Below are 22606 nucleotides of genomic sequence, written 5' to 3' on the forward strand. Positions count from 1 at the left end.
ACGCCTAAAAACACGTTAAAAACCAGCCGAAACCCTAGCTCTGCTTGGAGAGTACGTTTCCAACACAATCGCTTGAGAAAACTAATCGGCAGCTCGTTTGGCAAAAATTACCTTGCAGGCCGCTTGGCCAATTAGGTATCGAGGGAAATGCTTTGGTAGTCGTTTCGTTGTACGATAAGAAACATGGGGGAAGCGTACTTGTGTTCTGAAGATTGTGAGTTTTTCTTTATCATCTGTGTACTTTATCCCAGGCCCTGACGGTAAGACTGAAGGAATGTGAAATTGCAATGATGGATGATAATGCAGCACTTAAGACTACGCCGCGGTATCACTAACTGCGTTGTAATTAAGGTTGCTACGTCCGAGGATTATGTGGCTTAAGAATGTATTGAAGATTTTGTGAGAAAATTGCACGAGAAAGTTGATAGATTTTACACGTTTATTCTGTAGATTAAATTCCAACGCAAGCTCGTCAAACCCGATAGAAATAATGTTTTTTTTGTCTGTTTGTTGTATTCTTTTACTCTCATTTTCACCTCCGTCTGTTTGAAATATGTGCATTTTCTTATTTCGATATATCATTAAGGAGGCACTTCTACTGCGAAACGATGAATTAAGATTTTTCTATGCGCCAGCTGCTTGAATTACAAGGTGGTTTCATTTGATATAGACATGAGTTTAATTACCTTCAATTTCTTCATATATGTTTTTCAATCGCAAAATTCTTACGCTTCATCGTAAATCTTTATGACTATGCCTGTTACGGTTTTGAATTGTAGTCTACCTATAAAAAACTTCGGCAACCTATATTGGCACCTTTGGTTAGTTTTATTACCTTTAAACGAGTTTTATTTGCCTTTTGCTCCCTATAGAAATTTTATGGCGCCGTGTGAAGTGTTTGGACGCGGCTGGGGATCCCCGCGCAGCCGCACTGCATGGCTCCTTACGTGCAGAGATGGGGGTCAGCCACCTTTAGCCACGCGGGTGGTCGTGCGGGAACGGAGAGCTAACGAGATACGTGAACTTGAAAACGTCTCGAATTCCCGGAAGGAACCTTGGCGTGGGGGAAACGTCACGCCTGGAGTGACATTGGCGCTGGGTGGAGTCAAAAGTTGTAGTCACGATTCGACCGATTCTAATCAAAACTCTCGGCGCTCCATCCGTCTTCGTACACACACGCGAACTTGACGTGAGGTTTATTAGAAATCACGTATCATCACCATTGACAAAATGCCATTACCCTCCCTCCCGTACAAATATCACTGCCATGTATTTTGCACCGCCACCCCATATAATCAATGGTCTAAAGGGACGAACATTTTACCGGTCGAACTTGTAAATGAAAGTACGCTGGGTGATATTAAAATGATAAGTATTTTTTACTGATTCACGACGCGTGCTTTGGTATGATGGCGTATATAGGGGTTGGGCCAATCCAGCGAAGCGCACTTGATTAAGAGTTCCCGTCAGAAGTAGTGGGTGTTTAGGGTTCATAAATTGTTGGCACGCCAGGGAAGAAGGATTTACAGGGTTTGAGTGGAAATGTAGGCTGGGTAATGATAACGGAGGTGGGGAGATACAAGTGTGTCATCCGTAATGTGGTTGGAAATAGCCTCTTTTTTCTATGGTGACAAAAAAGGAAGAAAATTCGTCACCATAAAACTCGGTTAACCTAACATCCCACAAATTATTTACTCATTTAGTATTCATCAGAATAAGATACATCATGTATATGCTATGTTTCCCCACTTCACACACCTTAGTAATACAGACAAATGTATATTTCTGATGCGTTTAGACAAACCTTTGATTATGAAACATGTCTGCTTTTTCATTTTTACTATTTAATACAAAGAAACGAGAAGTCGAATTCACTTAGATTACAATCCTTGTATCAACTTGACAATGTATTCATGTATCTGTAAACTATATTTTGCTGTGACCTATTATAACCTAATGGGTATATTATGCACTATAAAGGTCTTCATTCATTTCAGTAATGTCAAGCATGCTGTTTTACCGAACAATTGAGTCATTTCTGCACTACATCACGTTTGCCTGTGGCTGGGCACCACCGTCAAACATGCCATTTTGCATGATTTATAGCAGCCGCACCCATCATTTCATTAGGAGGAAGAAAGCCGAATAAGATTACAGGTGAACGCAAAAGAGCCATGCATCAGAGAGGGATAGAACAGGGTTCCGGATTTCCCGCCTTTTCCTCACCCGTCCGAACCCTTCAATATCAGACGACATTCGTGCGAAACGAGCACAGCTTACCACTGCCTGTCTCCAATTTATTGGGGAGATAGAAATCCACCTCCCTCCCTAAAATGCGGTATTTCTTTTGATAAAAAAAATCGACGAAAGGTACGGATAGAGTACCTACTGCCGTATAGACGGGTGTGACGTATGTAGGCAGAGCAATATCTGCGCACACGCTGCCGGCTCAGAGCCATTGAGCTGTGCCGTTACTTGTGGGTATATCAGTATCGAGCCAGTGTATTTTCTCATTTTGCTACCACACTCGGCATCTATTGACCTGACTTGTGAGGTGTGTCTCGTTGCATACAGATTAGAGAGCCCACATCGAAGCCCGGACAGGCACGGCGGCACCGGGAGAGAGAGAATGCTTTCCCGCCTTTCCGTCTGGCTCCTGATGTTCACTGAGCAAGATGCGGAGGAGAGCAGACCTAGCTCTACCTGCACTCTCCGTCTCTCTTTAGCGGAGTGATACGCTAGGGTTGTACGAGTAATTTCGGACCGTTCTGGAAAGTGGGTATACGTTTCCGTTTTCACACTGAGCGAAACGCTGCAGAAAAGGACAGACTGTAGCGTAGTGAGTCATGCTACAGCGTTTCTAAATTCCATTGGAGGTGGTCCAGCGACTAACACTGCGTTACTTGTGTACCGGTCGTGGCACGGGCTTCATTTCAGAGGTAAGGCGTTTAGTTCCTTGGGAACGCCTTGTAATTCTTTCAATTTTCTCGTAGCCACGAAGAGATAGTCATAATTTGGTTAGACTCGTATCTAGATTTATGGTGCGCAAAGCGACGGTTGTAACGGGATGGATGTAATACAGGTAAGGGCCTGCTAAAGTCCATCGCCAACAAGAACCTGCGCTTCCACTTGCAATTTGGTTGATGAAAAAAGGTCCTCTGGGTCCGTGTTGGACTGATGAAGTGAGATTGGAATCCACAGTATTCGGTAGAAGGGATCAGTGAGGGTTTCAGTTATTACTAGAATCCATCGCTTCGAGTTCTGCGTGCTTACTTCGCATATATGTCACTCAGCCAGAGGAAAATCCCTCACTTAACTCATTATATAAGATTGGGGGTACCGACTAAGTAACTTATTTCAGTTTCTAAAAGCATATACTAATTTCCTGATGCAAAAACCCTGAGCGTGAGGTGTAAAAAGGAATAGGACTTTTGCCGGGCGTTGTCCTAAGATTTGATTTTGTTCCTTTGCGGCTTGGTTGTTTCGGTGAGACAACGTGACACTGTATCAATCACACTGAACATACCTGGTACGTGACCTGTTGGTTTCGCCGAAGTGCGCAGACTCGGGTGGTGTGTATATATACACTGTATTAGATCAACGCAGGAAGTAGCGATGCCCCGCCTTTTGAGCAAACAAAAAGCACACGGATACCCGACCGCAGGTAAACGTACCCTCACACCTTTGTTGTTCAGATACGTGACGCATTGTAATGTTTACAAGACAGGTGTCCCATCTTGCGTTAGCCTTTTCCACAGGAAATAAGAATTAGCACACAATCAGAGTGGTAAACTTGTGTTTATTTGTACGGAAAAGTGACTCAGATAACTAACTTAAAGTGGCCACGGCACACAATAGGAAATTTGGTTCGCACAATTGCAGAGAATTCGTAATCCGGATGCTGCTTTCAGGAAAGGCTGATGAAGGCTTCAAGTGTTTAGGAAACAACCTATAGGCAATCTAGCATTTCTAATTCAAGTACACGTTACCACAGCCGATGCGAAACTAGTCAAACAAACGTACCCTAATGAATTCTTCTTCTTCAACTTGGGACGGTGCTGAAATCAAGGACATGTAACAAATTAGGGATACGTCAGTTGATCTTCAGCCTGGTATGAAGTCTCACAAGCGCTGGCTCTGGTCTAAATCTTCCGATGTTTGGCCATTGTGCAATTGGCAGATGTTGAACTCCGGCTCGCCTGTCTAATGTCTTCAACAGCCATATTTTTGAGGCTGGCCGATCATGGTCATAATATTTATATAGTTAACTAGCACATCCAACTGAGTCAGCAATTCCCAGAAATAGCCCAACCAGTCTGATCAATAGACCAGTTTGTTATGTGACGACAATGGCTCAGGTATTTATGACCCAGGTAACTCAGTGACGCGGGAAAGTGGCGGGGAGACAGACGTTACATTCCGCGAGAACCCGCCAGTCATCACGGTCTTCCATCTCTGGAGAGAGACGGCCTGGCGGCGATCGGTACGCCTGTCTTTTTGTGTTCTCCCAGAAGGGGAAAAGACAGATGTTTCGTGTGAAAGATGGAAAATGGCCTTGAGGGAAAGTCATTACCAGATCGTTGCCGACCGTGGCCGTGAAGACGCGGGAAAATCATTCCCCTTAAATCTGCGATGCGGGCCCGCCAATAAAGTCAATGCACACCTGGTATCGGTTTTATCGGGGCTCGACCTGCCGCAGACAAGATTGCGAGGAAGCGTAAGCACCGCCGTTCTTACGACTTGCAGGGGGCGAAGGTCAACACGTTGTAATATTTCCACAAACTAATTTTACGTTTCTGCGTCATTTGCACTGTCCAATTTCGGGCGGCTCTCCGCGAGAGAAAAACGATGAAATTTTGCTGCACATCGAATACACAAGCTGGGCGCGCGTAGCCGGAACGGAGCCGCCATGGCGGGTAATAAATTCTTCCCCGGGACGATTTCTCGTGTTCAATCCATAACTCATTGAAATGGTTGAGCTCTCCGGTTTCTGAACCGCTGCCAGACCCGATAAGGAACCGAGATGGGCTCACGTGTAGCCCGTCCCTCATGCGGCTCCGGGCAACGGCCGGCCTGTCATCACCAAATATGGATCAATAAAAGCAAAACCACCGCCATGAATTCAAAGGTAGATGACATTGCGGAGTGCATAAGAACGATGAAATGTCAGCGAAACTGATAAGGAAATACGAGTGAGTGAATCATAGATTGGAGCTAGAGAAAGGAGGGGAAATACTCCCTCGCTTGTACCACAAAAGTCATTCAGTGACCCCCTGTTACCATGGAGACGACGAATCGTTGCCACGGCGACACATTTAATCTCGGAATTCCCATGTCAATTCATCATTCGGTGTAATATTTGAAACCCCAGGTTTCAGTCTCCAAATCTAGTTTCTCTTTCACAAATGACGTGACCTGTGTTGTCAAAAGTTGTCGTCATGGTTTCGCTTGTCAATTTCTTTCACTTTCTATGGAAATCGACGTGCATGCACAAGTATCTAACACTGTATCTGTCTGTACATGTATGTATAATGCTCATCCGGTAGACCCTAGCGCTTAAGGTCGGTACTGCATGAAAGCATTGGGTTGGTATACACATGTATATGTCATAGTTGTTATGATAGTAGCGGTAATTACGACAAGAAGCTAAAGCTGGCAATCATCCATTTTCCCCTTTTACTGTAATCAAAGGATTCAGCCATTACCTACAGGCAACAAACATAAGTTGTTGATCACCAACAATACAACCCGTGACGTCATCGCAGTGTAAATATTTCACTAGTAGGTGTAGATGGCACGTCATGTCGTCTCTATTGCAGCATTGCTCACCTTTGGCTTCTGTATGCTTTTCAAAACAGACATTCAAAATGGTTTTGTTCCTTTTGTATCAACTATCGTTCGAGGTAAACAATTTCTATTGTTGTTCCCTACCTAGTGATACTTAATAAATATCGAAATGTAACAGGTTTTCTAGACGGTGAAAAAAATGAATGGGAATAAAAAATCGATGTGGAATGACCACGTTTGACTAGATTATTTCATAAAATCATATTCTGAAGGCCTCAGTTATTCGTATCAATCACGATGGCCTGTACCATACAAGCGTGGGATTGGCAGCTGCTATGAGTAAATGGGCACTTTTGAATACACCGAGTATCTAACGGCATCCACCATATCGGGCACTGCCCTGCTTGTTTTCAACGTGGGGAAATTTAAAACCCCGCTAGACTTTAGGTCATAATCGACCAAGGAGTCTTATATGGGTTCCTTCCTCGAGTAAAGGAGCACCTAAGAGGTCTTACGTTTGCCTTGCTGAACAATGGAGACTTTGTTCTAGCGTACCGGGTCGGCTTCCGTGGACACAACTCGAAACCTGCCCGAGCTCCGGGTTTTACCTTACACACATGACGTAACGGTAATGTCATTTCTTCCCGTCCGTCCACCTGTAAGGTAACAAGAACGGTAATGACATAGCGACTTATCTGGGTCATTCAGGAAAGAATACGTCTAGTGATGCAGTAATGATTGGACTTTTACACGTGGGACTCGGGAGCAGGGAATTACAGAGGGCGGTGTTCTGCCCCGTGAAAAGGCGAGCTGTCTCACCTGTAAATAAAATGGGAGCTACCCCGGACTTTGTACCAGTGCCGAGGTGGGCTTTCTGTGAAGACCGCGGATCACCAAGGGGCATAATCGTGCACTGTCTTGAGCAATTATTTGAAAACCGATTGATCTCTATTCAGAATTTCTCCGCTAGCTAGGACAAATATGCTCCTTGTTCGCCTGGGCAGCTTGCGTGCTCGTATTTGATTTAAACGTGACATGTACATAAGCAGTGCGCGGTTCAAGGTTTATGGGCTCTTGTGCTTTTTAAGAAGAGGTAGATTATTCAGCGGGGAGGGAATCGTGCACGCTCTGCCGGTGTTAACAAGGATAGAGGTCGACAATTTAGCATACTTCCCTGAGTTGTCGACCCTTATCGCAGTTCCATCTGTCATTGGGCACATTTACGTGCAGGCGGCATCCTCTTTGATGTACCGGATTTGTACCAATGGCGTTTTCTGGGCTCTCTTATTTGGATGAGGCAGGTTGAAATAAAATTTTGTCCCTATAATCACAACACGTAACAATTAGTATTAGCTAGCCTCACTGATCCCCTACGAAAATTTCAGACCATTCTGTGACACACTAAAACGAGAGGGATAAAAAGGTTAATAGTGTTATCACCCATGTTGTGTTTTTTTTAATCGCTAAAATTTGAAAAAGAGGCTATTTCTCACCTGTAATATTTGTGTTGTTCTTTTTCAACGTGTTTTCAATCGGAAAATCAATATCACTCCAGTCATAACTGTAAACCAAAGTAAACAAAGGCGCAGCCAGCAAACAAAGTTTCGCCAGGCGGTCTTTTTCCGGGCCACCGTTCCTAACTAAACAGTCTAAACTGTGCTATTGACGTTGTGGTTGTGAGAAATTTTCCTTGAGACGAGTCATCGGCTTCTGAAAGGTCTTGAGAAACCCGACACTTGATTGACGGACTTATTTCAACGTGTGCTCGTGGGCGGAGCTAAGTCCCCCACCTCCAGCTGACGTTTATATCAATACGCCAAAGCCAGCGCCCTGGAAAAAACTCCCTAAAACCTCCTTTCCTGTGATTTCGATCACACCATCAGAAATACGTACATCATTCTGTACATTACGTGATATTTGTATTAGTATTTTCGATATTGTGGAGATTAGGACTGGCCAGTTTGGGTACTTTTGAATGACGCAAAGTAGTGCCGAGCGGATGTAGATCCCAGTTGTTTGTCAAGCAGGCCCAGGGGACGGATTTTCCAGCATGGCGAGACCGAGAAGAACACGTCTTGAGCCGCCGCAGGAGTGTAGGGCCCGTATTTCCCGATCGGGATGAATCCAGGTTCGTGTGGGTACATATACATATCAACCAGTGTCTGGTCTGTCTTTGTGGTTAGTCAGATTTTCTCGTAAATGGCCGTGATTAGAGTAAAAATGGGTTTGCGTGCAACAGCCATTCCGATCTGGGGCTCACGGGAGCTTGGAGTGTTTTGAGTGCTCGACACAGAGCGTCGTCTCGCCTGGAGTAGCGGTCCTTGTTGCGCATATTTATAACGATTTTCCGTCAGAATATTCATGGAAACGATGGAAAAGTAAGGATTGTTGTTTGTTCAGCTTGTGTGATGGTTCTGGGGTTATTGTCTGGGCGATATTTGAGGGGAATGTTGGCGTACGGAAGGCTCGTAGCTGACCCAAGTTTCGTCTGGCTCTGGCCCATGTTGTTGGTCCGAGCCTGAGTAAAGAAACTTCCCCCGATCAGTTCTTACCCAGTTCTCTCGCCAAAAACGTCCCCAGAGATATTGCAAACCCTTCCAATAACCCGCTCAAATCGACGCTACAGGTATGCCAAAGCTTCCTTTATTCCTCTTTTAAAACTGGTTCGATTTTTATTCCCGTTGTAGTTTGATGCGATTTGTCTTCATTTGGGGGGTAGTATTGGGCAAACAGCGTGCGCCGCTGGCCGAGCGTGAAGCCGCAAATTTTCCTCGCCACAAATTTACGGTTCAGAAGCTCCCCCCAGATTATCTTCAATTTGAACATCAGATGTACCCCGTATCTGTCCAATGCAGGATGTGTATTGGATAGATTTTAGGATCGTAGTCTGCTCAAGTATCGCCAAATTTCGCCTATCGGTTTCCGTAGAAAATTGATCGAGGACACCCGTAGATTGTAGTCTGTGCCTCGGGGCAGACGCGGGGTTATCCCCGCCGAGGATTTTTCCACCTTACGCTCACGTCCCGGTCGGAGGTATTACATGGTATTATGTGGTTTACGCAGAGCCAAAAAAGAGCCACATGGTTTGCGTTATCCGTGGATAGTCCATGCCAGTCTTATCTGCCTATGGCCAAGAATGGGCCTGGTAAATACGCCTACAGTTTAGGCTGCTGGCGAAAGAATGCGAGTGTTTTGCTTGGACACCACTCGCCTATAATTGGAGGGTCTTTAGTCCGGCTACGACTTGTCTACATCTTCCCCCATCGCCCAAAACATTTCCGATATCCAAAAATGACCTTAGTTACAGGAAATCCTGCACAAGTGTATCCTTCGAGCGTTAAATCGGCTCCTTTGTTGAAATTTTATCATTGAAATTGCTTTAGGGGTTACTATTATGTACGCAATAATGTTGCCTTTCACTTGTGTAGATGCAACAGGAGATATTTTGATATCTCTAGATATATCAGTACAGGTTGAATTTTGAGTACTGCTCTCCTTTTGTGCTTTGTGTTGTAGTAGTTACGGTGTCTTAGATTTCCTTGTGTTTGCTATGTGGGGTTCCAGGGTTTTTGTTTTGGAAATGGCAACCATGCATCCAGTAGAAGTTGCTCTAGAAGCATTTCAGTTTAAGAAAAACAGTAACCTTATGTGAAGTCTCTTCACGGTTTTTGTTTTGGTTTGATGTTCGTGCACTCTAGGATAATTTTACTTAGTTGGCCTAAAGGCCCTGTCTTTGTGAAAGATCCTTAAGTAAACCCGGCTTATTTTTTTGGAACAAGGGCCCACATATTTCTTTTTCACCAGGCTTGCAAAAAAGGGCTTCGTGTGCCAAATCTGGGCCAGTAAGAAAACGTTACGCCATGTTGTTTTGTGTCGTGCCCCCGTTTCTTTCTTTTCAGAAGGAGTAACTGAACATCAGGGTTTTTCAAACATAAACAATGTGATTGTGTGTCCTCGCCCAATACTCCCTCACATCAGAGAGGGATCTGTTGCTTGGAAAAAGGCAAGACGGCCAATCCCTTTGAATCAAAGAAGTAGAATGCCGTTTCTGGTTTGGATGAGAGTTTTGCATTGAAAGGGCCAGATCCCAAGTCCGTTAACAGCGGTTATACAGCTGACTTGAAATGCTGTTGATAGGACTGGCGTGAGGCCACCCTTCTTTCTTTGATTACAATGACCCTCAAGGCTGCATGCAAATGAGGCCCCTTTTACCAGGCCAGAGCGGTTTCAGCTTACAGGACTGGTAACAAATGCTGTGTACATATATTGTTTTTTCTTCCTCTGCAGTTTGATAGATTAGACTGATTGCTGATTAGTATTCGTGATCCTAAGCAAGTGTTTTTCTTTTGTTTCTTCCAGATTTTACAGAGTGCTGTAGCTGGGCCAGACTAAACAACTCAGGATGGAGGGGAATACAGGAGTACTGAGAATATGTGCCATAGTTTTCGTCACCGTACTGTTCAGACTAGCGGTCTGTCAGCGGACGCCATCTCCGGCAGGAGACTTCCGATTCACGCGGAAGGAATACAATGCCACAATCATGGAGAACTCGCAGGCAAAGACCTACGTAAAGAGCCGTCAGAAAATGGGGATCTACATCACTTCAGATCTGTCGGCTAGCGTCAAGTATTCCATTGTCGATGGAGACCCACTCCAGTTGTTCAAAGCAGAGCAGCATTTGGTGGGGGATTTTTACTTTCTCAGAATAAGGACCAAAGGGGGTAACACGTACGTACTTAACAGAGAGGTCACAGATAGTTATAAGCTCCGTGTCAAAGCGGAAGTCAGGAAAAGCAACAGTAGGAAACTAGAGTTCTGGGTGGACGTATTTTTATCCGTACAAGACATGAACGACCTAAGACCACTGTTCTCACCAACATCCTACTACATCTCGGTTAGTGAAGACACACCAATCAGATCAAGCATCGCGCAGGTTACGGCGACAGATGCCGACATAGGGACGAACGGAGAATTCTACTACAGTTTTAGCCAAGAGACAGACACGTTTGCGATTCATCCAGCGAGCGGAGTCGTGTCTCTAACAAGACAGCTTGACTACAACCAGACCCCGAGATATGAGCTGACAATCATAGCTGAAGACAGAGGTCTCCATCCAGGTGGATCAGGGTTTTCCAGTACGTCTAGACTTCAGATAACTGTAGTGCAGGACAACGTAAATGCTCCTGACATCCTGGTAAGAACTTTGCCAATGGTTGTGGAGCACAATGCCGAGCCACTCACGTATGCTGTTATAACTGTGTCGGATAAGGACAGCGGGAGGAATGGAAACATTCAGGGCTTGGAGATCATCAAGGGAAACGAGGACGGAAAGTTCCAGATACAGCCTGGAAGCTCGCAGAACGAGTATGCCATCAAAGTGCTGCAGACATTGGACAGAGAGACCACGCCAAACGGATACAACTTAACTCTGAGGGCTTCGGACAAAGGACAGCCTCCGAAGTTCTCGGAGAAAGTTGTGTTCGTGCAGTTGATGGACACAAACGACCATGCCCCGGTGTTCAGTCAAACCAGGTATGAGGTAACAGTGAGCGAGTTTGCACCTGTAAACACACCTGTGGTGATGGTTCAAGCCACTGACCCAGACACAGGCCGGAACGCCGAAATCGTATACGACATCCAGAGGGGCAACAACAAACTGAGGTTTGGGATCAACTCAAGAACTGGTCTCATTTACACAAAGGGAGAGTTGCATAGGGAAGAGAGGGCTAGCTACGAGTTGACCGTTGTGGCCACTGATCGTGCAAACCCCAGCAACAGGAAGAGAAACAGTGCTATTGTTGTGATAAATATCGAGGATGCCAACGACCACGATCCTGTCTTCAACGACTCAAAGCTTTCTGCCAACATCAATGAAAACGAGAAGGCAGGAACTTGGGTTCTGGAGGTGTCAGCCTACGATCTTGACGCAGGAGAGAATGGCTATCTGACATACAGTTTGGCCAATGTCAACCCTGTCCCATTCGAGATTGACCACTTCAACGGCTGGATCACTACGACAAAGGAACTGGATTATGAGATGATGCCACAGAAGTACATGCTGAGAGTTCGTGCGTCAGACTGGGGCTCACCTTACAGGAGGGAGACGGAGATGACCATTCCTGTGAAACTACAGAACATGAATGACAACATCCCTCAGTTTGAAAAGGTGAAGTGTGAAGGGACGCTCTCACGCGACGCCCCCATCGGTCAGAGAGTGCATACCCTGTCTGCCATTGATGATGACCCTGCTGATTACGTACGCTACGAAATCCTGTCAGGCAACGACAACGGTCTATTTGAGTTAAACCCAACGTCCGGAGACATGACACTGGCACGTAAGATCGGCCAGTTTGAACCGTCGTTCATCAGTCTGAAGGTAACTGCCACTGATGGAGAAAACCAGGCTTCTCCGGTGTATCTCAACATGACTGTGACCAACAACATGCAGGGTAACGACTACATAAACCTGCAGTGTCAGAGTACAGGTGTAGCACAGGAGCACATGCGCAAAGTCCAACAGAAAAGCCGCATCAATGCTCTTGAAGAGGATGAGACAATGCACTTCTCCGATATCCACACCGTGAACCTGCATGCGCCTGAGATCGATTCTGGAATTCCCAGGGAGATCGATATAGGAGAGGACAGTTCAGTTGGAACTGTGTTGGCTACCGTGAATGCTAGGGACAGAGACACAGGGTACAATGGCATGGTCGTGTATGTGATTGCAGAGGGGAATACAGACAGCTGCTTCACTATAGGAATGCAGAGTGGAGAGCTAAGTATTCTCAGCCCTCTGGACAGAGAGAGAACCGAGAGTTACATCCTCAACATCACCGCGACAGACCTAGGCAACCCTCGCAAAGGAGCGTGGAAGCAGATCACCATCAATGTCATGGATGCCAACGACAACAAACCACAGTTTGGCCAAGACAAGTACGAGGAAACTGTAGACGAGAACATCGATATTGGGTCAACCATACTGCAGGTGTACGCGTCCGATCCTGACAGCGGATCGGCAGGCATGGTCAGGTATTCCTTGCTCACTGGCACAGAAAAGTTTTCGATAAACGAAAAGTCAGGTGTTATCAAAACAACAGCTGCGCTAGACAGAGAGGAGGCGGCCGTGCACTCTCTGAGAATTCAGGCAAGCGATCAAGACGAAAGTTACCCATTGTCGTCCGTTGTCACAGTCACAGTGACCCTGAAAGACCTCAATGATAACGCACCCAAGTTCATCCCAGAAAACTACAAGGTGAAAGTCCGAGAGGATCTACCAAAAGGAGCGGTCATTCTGATGCTGGAGGCTCAAGATCCAGATGAAGGGCGCGGAGGAGAGATTCGCTATTCCCTGCAAGACGGCGACGAAGGAAAGTTTGATGTGGATAGGTTGACGGGTGTTATTCGTTTGGTCGGGATGCTGGATTTTGAGGATAGACAAGTGTACAACATTACAGCTCGTGCTAAGGACAAAGGCTCGCCTCAGCTCACGTCCACGTGTAAGATTGAAGTGGAAGTTATCGATATAAATGAAAATTTGTACGCGCCAGAATTTCCGAGCTTCGTCAGCAACGGCACTGTGTATGAGAATGAGGAAGTTGGAACAGAAGTCTTACGGGTTGTTGCCAAGGACTTGGACAGCGGGAACGACGGAAGGGTGGTGTATTCCATACGGGACGGAAGTGGGCTTGGACGATTCGTGATTGACGATGAAGGTAGGTCAAAGGTTCTTCCGACAATTTTGCGGTAGGCTAGGTGTGACAAAGAATACCGCCAAATTCCTCATGCATGTCTTCTCTAAAGCTTGTTACCTTTCGTCTTCAATCTCTTTTCTTCCATGTCATTAAATCCATGATAATTATACACTGCTGACTTCCTTTCTAGTCCAATTTGGCATCTGCATAACAAAGGCACGCCCACGTGTTTATTGTAGTCTGTCACAATTGTCGCTTGCGTGATCCAATCAGGTATCTAGCGGTTTACCTTAGGCCTGCCGCCAACAAAACATCCCCTGACCTGTGAAATGTCCCGAGGTGGGCCCGAAAAGCCAGGTTGGCAACAATTAGCGGATTTCCCTAGCAGAAATGATTGGCCAAGGGATGGTCTACAATCAGGCGCTCGCATGTGAAGAAGCTCCACCCATTTTCAAGTGTACAGTGAGAGTGAAAGTTTTATCGGAGGGATGGCGGCTCCCCCGCACCCCGAGGCAACATTCCTGTTGTCTGCCAGTCAGCTGACTGGGGCATAGCGACACAAGTTGCCAGGGCCCCATGCTGGCCTGGGAATGATGACCCTAGCCTGGACCAACACCCGCTGCACTGACCACACATTTTCAGACTCTCAGAGCACTTGCCGGCATCAATCAGACATTATCTCTCCCAGAAAGTACAGCCAATAACTGGATTGTGTTTGCCGGGCAATAAAAATGGGAATGATTCCCCAATTGCTGGCGGGGTCAGTAAGAGGTAGCCCAGTGGAAATGGGTTATGTTGGCGATAGGGCCCCGGCAGTGACATGAGGAATGCAGTTTATATGCACGCAGGCAGCCAAGAATGCCAGAGGGAGACATAGCACATCCCTGCACTGTTTGAAGCAGCCTCACAACTTGTTGAAAAATTCTTCCCCTTTGACTTGTATCCCCCCATCTGCCCAGTTCGTTTAGATCTTGGCTTTTTGAACTAGGACATGCTTCAGTCAACTGTTCCACAACAGAAAATCTGGCACCCACTCAAAGGTAGCCATTGGTGGAGTTCTAGTTAGTGTGTAAACCAAATTTTATTTGTATTGGATGACATCAATGGCAACCCAACCCCTCTATGGTCTATGGGTCATCCTCTTTGTAATGGAAGGAAAGGATCAAATGACAGTTGCAACTAGAGAGTAGCAAATTTTGGTCTGTGTAGGTTCAGAATCTGGCCAAGGAACCCATTCTGTGAAAAATATTGATGCAGCAGTCTAGGTTCTGAAACAAATAGGATTAGAATTTTCCCTCCCACCGTCATAAAAGGGCAGCAGAGCCCATAAGCCCATATAAAGTAGTGTTGTAATATGGGGATGTGGTGTTTGCTTGTAGTGCCCGAAAGGTCGTGCTCTGATGAATGAACCTCTTGCTGGATCCTCTATGAGAAATTCCTCATAAGCAGTTGTTCACATTTGGCATAAATCCCTCTATGCCACCCAGATAGTCTGCCTGTGCCTTGGATTTGTGGGACATCGTACCACTTTGGTAAATTTAAGATCATGTAAAGTGCGTGAGGGAGATGTGTAAAAGTTTACCTACTAAAACTTGATAAAAGAAGGAAATGTGTAAAACTTAAAATCCAGAACATTTTGCAGGATGTTCAAATCACTAGCTTCAATAAAGTTGACTGCAGACACTTTGAATTTTATGTTAACTTCCAAACTTAATGCAACACAAGTCGTTGCGTCCATAAAGCCGGAATAACCTACTTCTGGGGACAGCGAAGAGTCGGTTTTACCACTCAAACAGCCAATCTTGTAAAGGTAATCTTCTGAAGAAAGCAGGTGCTCCTAACAGCTGTGTGCAAACTTGCCGTCCGGGTACACATGGTCTGTTATCAGCAAATTGCATTCTCCTGAATTACCATGGCTAGGAGACTTTTGATGTTCCCTGCCAGCACGACAAGAGTTCCCATCTGAATTGGCTAACAGCGTCTATGCTATTTCATCAGTTTGAAGTGAAAGAGTTCCATTTGCACAGTTTCCAAAAACCAATTGTCGAGAGTACTACAGCGCTACAGTTTCAAAGTGTGTTGGCAGTTTGAATCTGTGATGGATCAGGGAGTTACTGTTAGGAAAATGCGCACAGCTTTCAAAGAATGAAACCTATCCGTTTTGCTGAAGGTATAACCCCTGACCATCTTTTTTTGCAAAGGAATGTAAAGCTAGCTGTAAGTGTTACTGATGGCGAAATTTAAGGGAATCTTCGCATACGAATAACAGTACATCAGATATTCTAGTTGTCTGTCTCAAAATACTCCCCTGTTCCAGCCCTTAAGGGAGATTGAAACAAAAGTAGGCAATCTAATTTAACGAGGCTTTCTGCAGTAGGTATTGATCAACACAATTACCTAGCAAAGTTATATGTAGTTCCAATCTCTCAACTGCTTGGCTTAATCCAAATACATTGATTATTAAGAAAGCCAAACATTTTGAATCCAGTCTTGCCGTGCTGTGAATGAAAGGCTGTTGGTTGTTACTTCATATCTGGCCAAACAACTTACAAGATAGCAGCCTATCATTTTTTTTTTAAGTAAAAGAATTCCCCTGTTTCATGGAAGAGCGACATATAGGGGAGCAACATGCCCTTGGAAATATGAGCCTTTTGTATACATACATGAATGCACCTGTACAAAATACTAGCATGTTTGCCCCACCACTTAATCAATACACCAATGCAATGCATTATGTGAATGATAATGTGAGCATCGGATATATGATGCCATCTTGGATATCATTGGAAAGTTACCTTTTGTCCGTGGGTAATGAATTGAAAGCTCAGTCTGTCCCACTTAGTTTTCTTCCAGTACAACATTAAGTTTTGCGCTCTAATTCATGTGGTGTCGGTTTTCTAAACAATACCAATCCTGTATAAGAACATGCTGACAATAACGATAAGGCTCATCAATATGGATACTGTTATTGATGACTCTTCAGGAAAAACTTCCAGCATTTTATCTCTCATTGTTCCATCAGTCTTGCTTTTGTTCTCAGTTGCCATATTTCATGGCAAGATTACTTATGTCTTTGTTTTTTGTTGGTTAATAAAAAAAGACACATGATACGCCCTCCACCCCTGGGATGATATTCCATAATTACAAGTATAATGATGCCAATAAATTTGAAGAAATGTAAACCGAGCTTTCAGCCCTCTGAAGTCGTGTATTGAACTTCCCCCAAGGAAAACAGCAGGCAAATGATTTACTGTGAAAGCCTAGAAAGTAATCCAGTGATCTGTCAAGCTTATAGGTAAAGTAACCAGTAAACTGCAGTTTAGACCCATATTAAACTGCAGATGCCACTTGATTTGCCCAGAGATGAGCATACTAATAACTTCATCACTCTTTGTAAGAATGCCATATCGACTTTTATTTTTTTATCATGTTCGTATTGCATAGGTCAACATATTGTTACTGTCTAGGTTTTAAGGTATTGGATGAAAAGGGAGTGATCAATATTAAAGATTCCTTTTATTTTACAGGTATCATCCGCACTGCGGAGGTCCTTGACAGAGAAACGGAGTCCCGTTATTGGCTCACCGTGTACGCCCAAGACCGTGCCGCTGTCCCGCTGTACAACATCATCGAGGTTTACATCGAGGTGCTAGATGTCAACGACAATGCACCCCTCACGGAGTTCCCCATCTACTACCCCTCCGTTGACGAGGGGAGTGGACCGGGCAAGTCCGTGATACAAGTCCGTGCGTCCGATCCCGACGAAGACGGGACGCAGAAACTGACGTTCAGGATCACCTCAGGCAACCCGCAAGGCTTCTTCCAGATCAATCAAAACACAGGTTAGTACGCGTGAAATATACACGGTCTTTAAGTTTATATCTTTCATATACCGAATAATATTTGGGAAAAGTGTAAAACCAGGTACCAATGCTCGTTTTTACTATCCCGGGTGTGATTGCATTTGGTCGTAAACAGGAATCCACTTAGGCCTAGGCAGATTAAATGTAGGATGGTTGCTGGACTCAACTTGGTGTTTTCTCCTTATATGGTCTGTGTAGCATAAGAGGAATGCTTTTAACTAGTTTTTTCCTCTGCCCTACGGAACTCGCTTGTGGAAAGAAACAGCTGTTGCCGTGCTGTAGCTAAATAATTGGAGTCCTCGAATGTTGGCTAAATTAAACACACATCACTCCAGGACTTGACCTTGTGTGGAGTTTCCACATTTGTCAAAATTTGATGCTGATATCTGATGCCTCGTAATTACCTGTCTGTAAATTTTGCTGCCCAGCATTAACGTGCGCCGTAAATACACTTGGAGATTGCACGGACAGGAAAAGGATTGTAAATATCTGTGCAAGACTGTCTTCACTTGAATTGTTCTCAGTGCTAATGCATCCAGTGTTGCTAGGAAGGACTAGCAATATACTACGCTAGAAATGATTATTGTGCTTGCGCCAATAGCATCGTTTATTCAGAGGGGAACCTCCCACGAAAAGTGCAGCTTCAAAAAGTGTAGGCAGTTTTGATTTGTCAGCACCAGCACACAATACTCAGTCATACCTAAATACTGATTATGTATTCTGGGAAAATACTTATATCTTCTACAGTATTGGATAGTACAGGACTTACCACGGAGTTGCAGAGTGATCTGACAGGGGATTTGTTTATCACATTACATCTAGTCATTTGATGGTTATCTGCCATTGTGCGGTTTTCCTTACATGTATCATTGTGTGACTTCCAGCCTTCAGATGTGCCAACCTTGTCATATCATAGAAAACTCCTCCGCTTATCTGGAGAAGGTCACCTAATCCATACTAACAGCACATCATCAAAGTGCTTCGGCATTAGGAGCAAAATCAAGGCTGAACTTTTGATAGAAAACTCCAGAGAAGGGGATTCTGACAGTTATTATGTCACTTTGTGTCTTTTATTCAAGGACTGGTTGGTCCTGTTTTGCAGAGATAGTTTGATTGCTCTCTTTGTCCGTCTGTGATTCTTAGTTCTCTGTTGGATGAATGTCTTCTTGTATGATGTTATGAATGTGAAGGTATATAGGCTTTTGTATCCAGAATAGCTAGACAGGCAGATATAAACTAGCCTGGGTGACATCTTCTATAATAACCGCTGGCTCAATCTTTTCGCTCGCTAACTCCGTGGTGGGCAAGCGAAAAGATTGAGCCACCGGTTACTACAGAGTATGGCACGCAGGCTAGATATAAACAGCTTTGGGAATGTTTTTACCTTGATCTATATTTATGAGACAGTAACTTGAGTAAGGATATACCTTCCTGCACACGTCTGACAAGGTCTACAGGCAAATGTGACTCCTCTGGGCAGCCTTCTACATGACTCTCAGGGCTACGTGTAGTTTGCTAGCACTGGAATCTGGACTTGTTTGCACAGGAAGCCTTCTATCTCTTTGTGTGTCCGAAGGCAGACCTGTATTTGCTTTCCCTGTACATGCCTTATTAGGCAGCAAAGGAAGACAGGTGTAAGGGTTTGCTGACCCCATTTAAGTGGAGGAATGCCAAATCTTGATGAGATCGCAAGACAAGAGGATTTCCAATGGTCCTTCCCAGTGGTTGAGATATCCTTTCGGAGTGGTTATCCTAGGGAAAAAGAAAAGGAGTTAGCTGCGGTTGTTAAATTTCTCTACAGCTCTAATTAGCCGTGGAATTGCCTTCCTTCCTCTTACCAGAAACGTAAACAAAAAACTTGATTGGCAAAGTAGATCAGAAAGGCGTTGTGTTGTCCGTGTAGTCAGCAAGCATCCTTTAGAATCCGGAGAACTCGGACTGATAATGGGTAATGTTACATTGTGAACCACCACAACAATGCACTTAAATCTAGCCTGGGGTAAACATCAGTCTTCCCAACTGCACTGTGCAAATGTGGTCTCCCTGGGGCTGGGAGGGGGGCACTGATGAAGGCTTCTCTGACAGGGAATGACCTGTGACAAATGCTTGCCCTGGGCAAAAAGAATCCCTCAATTGTTTTAGAGGATGCCATGAATGCCCCATTGTACAAACAAATGGAGTTCAGGGAGCTGTAAAAAAGGTATAACTTTAATGGGTTTGGGATTGTGGGGTTTATGAAATTAGCTGCTTTCATATTTATGATATAAAAGTTGTAAATTAGTCGAACTGTGGTTGGTTCCCGTGCTGTTTTGTAGGTAAAAGAGACACAATTTTTTTTAACAAATAGGAGATGTGCAGTTGCATATCTTACAATGTCTAGCAGACAAGCACTTATGAACATAAAAGTCAGCGTATTAACTACTTGATTGACACACAGTAAGAGATACCTCCATGTGCCAATAAAGTGAATAAACACTGAAAAACCTAGATGAAAGACATATTTTCCACCAATTCTGATTCTGTCTAATCAAGAAACATATCTCTTAGTCTCTATTTCTTTTCTCATGGGGTGCCCTCAAGTAATGCATTAGGCTTCAGTGCAATCTTGTAATGAAAGACTGGACAAGAAAAATGACCTAATCAGAAACATAATCCTGGCATCCCTTTGTTTAGTACAAGAAGTCGTGGACTGAATATAAAAGAAGGGGAAGACGCATACACCTGCCTCATCGGCTAAAGTCAGTCAGTTCAGGCGTGCCTGTATTTTTGGCACTGCCTCGTTGTTCAGAGCATTTGTAACTGACAATCATGAGAATTAGAAACGAAAGATAAGTATTATAAAACGAGTAGAAGGAGCGGAATATGAGAAACGGGAAAGTAAAAGACTAGCAGAGCCAGAATTATGACTGATTTTGAAAAATAAGTATGATGAAATGAGTAGAAGGAGTGGAATATGAGAAACAGGAAAGTAAAAGACTGGTAGAGCCAGAATTATGGCTGATTTTGAAAGATAAGTATGATGAAATGAGTAAAAGGAGCGGAATATGAGAAACAGGAAAGTAAAAGAGGTAGAGCCAGAGTTATGACTGATGTTATTGAATCACACTGACTCTGAGTGAACTAGATCTAGAATCAGGTTCCCCATGTATTGTTTTACTATTTTGGAGTCGAGACCTAAATACTAGACTCAATAGATCAATAACGGAATAGGGTCTTTATTTAGAAGCCTCGAACTTGAAATTGGGATGTGGAGGGAAGGTAATTGCTGAGGTTTGAAAGGCGATAGTGGGAAGGTGGCTTGTACAAGCTGTGGGGGAGAGAGTGCACATAAATATATATGTCTCCCAGTCAGTTGGACATTACCCTGAAAGGCGGTGTTTACTTTGGTCTGACCCCATGCCCTTGAACGTCAGTGGGTGGGGGGTACAGTTGATGGGATGAACCAAACTGTGGTCAGGAAAAGGGCAGGTGCACAGATCGACTTTTTCTTTATTGTCGTTACTGTGCAGATTTTATTTCCTAATCAAATTTACGATGTTATGTTGTTAAACATTTTTATTTGTATGTCTGAGTGGTGCCTGTTTTGTTTTTACGGATTCTTTTGTTTGTGTCTGTGCTATTGACAGATGGTGCAGGTCTTGGAAATTGTAGGTCTTGTACTTTTTGTAGACTGTATCTCCATCATTTGCACTTCATTTCTAGCATTCTTTTAATGGTTTGTTTGCAGCAAGGAGGAAATGCGATCCTGTCTAAGTAACTTTTTTATATTGAAGCCTGAATGGCATGTCATAGAAGTACACATAATTTTCCTGCAAATTTTCCTCCTGTGTAGTCTAGTTACCTCACAACACAAACAAGCTTTGTGGGAGTCCCAAATGTTTTCCCTTGCAAAGAAAGTGCTTTTGTGGAAAACACTGTGCAATCTACACCTAAACCTTGGGGAGTATTGATTGACAGGGGAGCAGGGACCTTGTTTTCTGCAAAGGAACCATGACAGGGTGTTTGTCATTCTATCCCCCCTGCACCCTTGCCCTTCTAGAGGAAGAAGGAGCCGTTGTGTGGGTGCAGTCCACTGACGTACAAGCTCTGGGTGGCGCTCTATCATGTACGCGGTACATGCCCAGCTAACTAACACCATCAAAGTAACAAGTTGGAATTTTCCTAATGAAAGAGCCGGAGGCTTTAGATATCAGTTATTCATGGCGTAAGTAGCAGATATCCTGACCCAAGAGCTGCGGAGCTTTGATGTTTTCGTTGAAACAAGTACTTATGATGCCACACCCTTTCTCTGACCATGGTTGTTGTCCATGCCTATCCATACAGAAGGGGATGCAGACAAAGGCACCTTTGATTTCACCTGGCCTTGCCTCATACCTTTGAAATGTTTGACAAGCTGCTGAAATATTGGCTGTTGGTGATATGAGAACCTGACTGCACGGTTATCTGGGGTTCTGAAAGTTAACAGTGTAATACCATGTCGACCACCATTACAGTGTAAGGACGCCGCACGATAAGGGTCGCCACAGCTACACAAACAGGCGCCTGTGAGATGGCTGCATTGCCAAGAAGCACAAAACCTTTTCTGATGGATGGTGCTTTCTCCTGTCACCCTCAGATGGGGCTCTAACAAGCAGGAATGCCAGTGGGAGGCTGGAAATGTTGTTAAAACGGAACCAACCTGGCCAGTGTACACACACTAACAACAGGCAGTAAACACGGTTGACCTCCGTTTTACCCCTCTCCTACCCTCTTGTCTTCTTCACCAGTAATGAGGTGGAACCTTGTTGGGCCGTCCTGATTTGTGAGCCATAATTCTGTTTCCACTGACAGGACGTATTACTCACCATCAAGCCCGCCGCCTTATAGTCAAACTTGCAATCTTAAATTACATTTTGTGTAATATATATCACTTGAAGGTTCATGTAGTAGCCATTTGCGGTCCAAATTCCTCTCACCTACCATTTGCGGCTCCATTTACCACTTTGTTTCCTAGGTGCTGGAGGCATGCGAGACCGAACCTAAGTCGAACATGATCCCTCCTACTCTTGCTTCACACTGACCTCTCAGTGTTTACAAAATTCCAGAAAAATGCAAAAGATTCTACCCTTTCATGCCCATTCAAAGATGCTTTACTTAACGGCTTTTGTGGTAGCGAAAGAGTGGGCAGAAACACGGCTATATGCCGGCATATTTCTTCCCTAATCTATCCCACACATGGGTAGAAAGAATGTCCGAACAGTTTAAACTTAAACTGTCTGGAGGATT

General features: G+C 44.5%; 1 protein-coding gene and 1 long non-coding RNA gene across 6 annotated transcripts in view; one reads left to right on the forward strand and one right to left on the reverse strand.

The window, feature by feature from the left end:
- The first annotated feature begins 2829 nt into the window (after positions 1–2829).
- Positions 2830–22606, forward strand: part of LOC136436814 (protocadherin Fat 1-like) — a 67556-nt gene continuing 47779 nt past the window's right edge. Inside the window, exons 1-3 of one of the 5 annotated variants that reach the window (XM_066431155.1) lie at positions 2830–2939; positions 10147–13499; positions 17006–17320. In XM_066431155.1, coding sequence (XP_066287252.1) covers positions 10190–13499; positions 17006–17320 — 3625 coding nt within the window. In that variant the 5' untranslated portion in view covers positions 2830–2939; positions 10147–10189. Of the gene's footprint in view, positions 2940–7737; positions 7916–10146; positions 13500–17005; positions 17321–22606 lie in introns of those variants that run through there. The other 4 variants (XM_066431159.1, XM_066431157.1, XM_066431154.1 and 1 more) reach the window with 4 other exon arrangements.
- Positions 5536–7670, reverse strand: LOC136436824 (uncharacterized). The gene is made up of 3 exons (XR_010756094.1): positions 7281–7670; positions 6303–6443; positions 5536–5845 (listed from the first exon to the last, which is right to left on the reverse strand). It is a non-coding gene; the product is annotated as an uncharacterized lncRNA (long non-coding RNA).

This window comes from Branchiostoma lanceolatum, chromosome 6, assembly GCF_035083965.1.
Source record: "Branchiostoma lanceolatum isolate klBraLanc5 chromosome 6, klBraLanc5.hap2, whole genome shotgun sequence".
In the NCBI taxonomy this organism is placed as follows: Eukaryota; Metazoa; Chordata; class Leptocardii; order Amphioxiformes; family Branchiostomatidae; genus Branchiostoma; species Branchiostoma lanceolatum.